The 4,430-nt window shown below is 40.7% G+C and overlaps 1 protein-coding gene across 1 annotated transcript in view; it reads left to right on the plus strand.

Annotated features, from left to right (window-relative positions):
* The window catches only part of disc1 (DISC1 scaffold protein), a 40,607-nt gene extending 39,091 nt beyond the window's left edge, over positions 1–1,516 (plus strand). Inside the window, exon 14 of the mRNA XM_008322333.3 lies at positions 979–1,516. Within this exon, the coding sequence (XP_008320555.1) occupies positions 979–1,175 (197 nt within the window). The 3' untranslated portion in view covers positions 1,176–1,516. The remainder of the gene's footprint in view (positions 1–978) is intronic.
* Positions 1,517–4,430: the final 2,914 nt, after the last annotated feature.

A 4,430-nucleotide genomic window follows, 5' to 3' on the forward strand; every position in this document is an offset into this window, starting at 1 on the left:
ACACCCCTTCCCCTGCAGAAGCTCTTTAAGGGCTGCTTAATTATGAATGAGAACAATCTGTGTCCATTCAGGGAGTAAAACGAGCCATCGGTCCTCATCTGCCACCAAAGCCAGCCCTTTGATTTGCCGTTTAGGTTGAACAGTGGCTAGATTAATTTGAGCAGGTTAAACAACCCCCGCACTGATGACAGCCTCCATCCCATTTCATTGATGCTTTATGAATTATTTAAAGGGACAGTCTGTTTGCTTGGGTCGCCGCCCCGCCACCCAGCCCCAAAGATGAGATTAACTCATGAATAGTAAATAGGAACTGGGTCCCTGCTATACAGTTTTTGAGGGGGCCAAACTGTAGAGTCCTTATATGGTCATGGCAGACCCCTGATAATACCATTCCACTGCTAACAGCCACCAATGTCACAGTGTCCCTCGTATTCGTCTGCTGGAATGTTTTTAGAAGTACAAACCTGTGACTCTAAGGTACTCTCTTACATAATCTGAACAGTCTTTAAGATGAAGTAACTGTAACTGTGAACACAGAAGATGTAGCACTACCTAACTCCCCTACAGGGGGTGCTACTGTATAAAATCAACAAATGCTAAAATGTATTCACAGTGACAAACAACATCCTTGTAAAACACACAAATGTTGTTACAAAACTTAAATTATGTCCAGATGAAAAGCTAAATCTATGAATTCAACATTTTGATGACTGAGAATTTACTGTGTTTCAGTAAATTCTGTAACAGAAAAAAATGTCCTTATTTACAATAGTGAGTCATGTCCTCTTACTACTAACTGTCTTCTTCAAGATAAATGACAGCTCAGCTCGCACAATAGAAAGTACTAAAGGAATAAATACACCTGCCAACATACACTTCAAGTGACCCCAAACCACTGGACCTCTGTATGTTCCGTCACTGGTTTAGTAACGCACGGTGAACATGTGTTTCAGAAGTCTCCCTTAACCTTCCCTGCACAGTCTCTCGAAAAGGAAGTCCAGAAGGTGAAAGCCACTTTACAGACCATGCTCGCACAACTCAAGGAAGAAGACGAAGACGAAGTGAATGCCCTAACAGATGACGACCTGATGAAAAATGTGACTGATGATGATGAGGAGGATGAGGAGGACGAGGAAGAAGAGGACCAGTATTTCAGTGACAGCTGGGACATTTGAAACAGAAGCCTGTGGTGTTTTATGACCACTCACTCACAGACTGTGGCTCTTTGAGACCCTGACCCTGGCTTTGCAGTAGTAGTGACCCTATATCCATTTACTCGAGAGCATCACTCAAAGAGCTTTACAGTCAGGAAACATAAAGGCTTAGAAGCTCTGTGTGGACCATTTTATCAGGATATGGAAAAAAGATTTTTTTTAAATGCAATCAGACACTTCAAGTCTGATTTAAAGACATTTTTCAACTCTTTCTAGACTACATTTTATTAAGGTGAATAGTCTCGAGCCACTAGGTGGACATTAAAATTATATGGATGGATTCAGAAATAAAAACGTAATTTTCAAAAAAAAAAAAAAATACTATTGTAATTTATATATTTAAGTAAGTCTTGAAAAACATAAAAAAAATATATATTTGATGTGACTCTAAACCTCTGTATGTTCTTGTAGCGTCCCGTTGTAACTAGTGCAATCAATAACTACTGGTTCAGGTTTTGTCCACTAACAGTCCTAAATTATCTACAGCCATAATTAGAGCATTTTGATAGGTTGTCACTATGGTTGATTACATGAAATTAATGATTCACCATAAACATGAATTAAAAACAGTCTATTTTTACACAATCGTCTACACACAAAGAGCTGCTACCAAAATTTGTTACAAAAAAAAAAGATTCTACATGACCTCTGCAGCGTACTGTGAACTACATCATTTTTTTGGATATTCTGTCTATGGGGCATCATTGTCTTTCACACCAGCACAAACTCTTTTTATACATTATTCTATTGGCCACTGGGGTATTTAAAGACTATGCTTATTCTTTTTTCTTTCTCTAATGAACACAAAGCACGTGCCTCCCTCACCTCCCCTGCAGGTGGTGATATAATCAGTGTCATGGTGCGTGACAGTCAAGTCGTTTGATTTTAACAGAATCCAGCAAACATTAAACCCAGCATTGTCTCTCATTAGACACTATTATTTTTAGTGTGTGTATTTTTCTATCTTGAAGTAACAAGACTGGGGTTAAAATGGGTAAAAATACATTTTCGTAATAAGTCAGACACCCAAACTGACATTATTTAATAGAAACAGTATTGCACATAATGTAAACTACGTTTAGTGCTCAGTTTTTACGAGTTTTTCCTTGAGTTAGTTGGGATTCATTCCCCCAGTATTTTCTCATTTTACTATGTAACCTGTGGTGCTATGGGATACGAGCTAACGTTAACACCTGTGTGTGTGTAAAAATGCAATATGTAGATTGTCTGTATTTCTTGTTGTAATGTTGTACTGTTGTGTTTTACACACATTTGTGGGTAGAGCATTTATGAAAAACAAACAAACTGAAGGATAAATTATCTGCAGGCACATGTGCTAAAACAAGTATTTACAACTACTGTTGGTTTGAAATGTTTTCACTTTATATTGGTTCTTTGTACTGGATTGTGAAATGTTTTCACTTTATATTGGTTCTTGTACTGGATTGTCACTCGACTTTTTGTACTTCACACATTCCGCGTCTTCATTCCAGCATCTCACTAATTATAGCATGTAGCACTCAGCTTAATGTCGTGTCCTGCTGTTTTCTTCCACTTTTGAATTTACAGCCTCTGTGGTGATTCCCCCTCACATAAACTGTGGCGGCACGCTGCCAGGAGAGCCAGGGCAGCGGTGACATGTAGGAGACATCAATGCAGTAATAAAGGTCTCTAGTGAGCTCTTTAGGGGATACGCACACCTCTATTGTTATCTCACCTCGACAGTGGCCGTGTGGCTAATTGGAAGACGGCGTCACAGAGGACAAGGAGAGAGGAACTGAATGGTGTTGCTTTGTCTCCCAATTCTGCCCCTTGTTTTCAGAACAGGGGGAGTTGAAGGATCTGCAAAGGCGTGTCAGCAGCAGCGGCAGCAGCAGCGGCAGCAGCAGCAGCCTCATTCTCAGGGGTGTAAACACAGCTGAGTGCGCAGGGTTTTTCCACAGCAGAACAATAAGCTTCTCTCACTTGCCAGGTTTTAAACCACATGCAGGGCCACACTTTTCCACATCCATCAGCCTCAGGCAAAGTCATGGAGACTCCCAACATTCCCATCCCATAAGTGAATTCCTGCACCATACTGTGCCCCACGTGGCAGATCTGACCATAAAAGGACATACAGTATGTACCTCAGAGAGAACGCTTTTTACTGAGCAAATATCCTCCAGGAGGTTCAGGGATTTCCTCCTGAAATGGATCACGAATGAGTGCAAGGTCCTTTGTCTTACTTTGAATACTGGAATTATTTTGGAGCCATTGCACCTCCATCTGCTCTACCATCACCATACAAACATCACCACAACAAAACCTATCTGCAAGACGTTTCAATGCTCCATCCAAGAGGCTTCTTCAGCAATAAAAACAAAGGCAGTGACCACACCCTGACCCAATGACGGGAAGGTTGTGATCACCACAAGAGTGGGACATGGGAGGTGGGTCCCTAGCTTAGAGACCGACTGTGCTGTTTGTTTTCAGGGCAGTGAACTCAGGACAACACAAATGAGTGGCCAAACTTTATAAGAGTCAGTTCTCTGACCTCAGAGCAAGAAATTCACCGTTTGATTTGAATGTTCTCCCACACTTCTTTGTGTGAAACTCTCATCTGCACAAAAGTGAATTAATGACTCCAGGATTGTATCTGCACCACAGTCTTTCATGTGGGTTTATTTATCTGATTCCCCTCTGCGTTGTTACGCTGCCGACAGCTACATGTACAGACTCAGCAGAGAATCAGATCCAGGATCAGTTTCTCATCTGCCATCACTTCAACCACACCAGTCAGAAACAAGACTAATAAATGTAAATGTTGCCTCTCCCATCCTCAGTATATTTCTGCTCTGTTTTGTGTGAGTGACTACCTGTCAGTTCTGGTCACTGAGTCGGTGAATGTAATGCTTTCTTTGTACTTAATTAAACACTGTCTGTCACTGGCTGTTTATGCTGCTATTTTTAGACACTTTTAAGTAGTTCAGTCCCACGAGTTGCCATGTAGCAGCGCCAACTGTTAAAGAAATCAATTTGATTTAATAAGGTAGTAAAATTAATAAGCATTTCAAATCATTCCGAGGGCAGATCAGTGCTACACTAAATCTGTTTCTTTTTTTCCTTTTTTTTACTCCAAATTGGCAGAGAAGGTTTGAAATTAAAAACAACAGATTGTGTAGAGACAACAGGAAACAGACTGTACGACTGCTTTTCCTGTTGTCTGCTGATGCTAAA

Source organism: Cynoglossus semilaevis, chromosome 12 (assembly GCF_000523025.1).
Source record: "Cynoglossus semilaevis isolate Cse_v1.0 chromosome 12, Cse_v1.0, whole genome shotgun sequence".
Lineage (NCBI taxonomy): Eukaryota > Metazoa > Chordata > Actinopteri > Pleuronectiformes > Cynoglossidae > Cynoglossus > Cynoglossus semilaevis.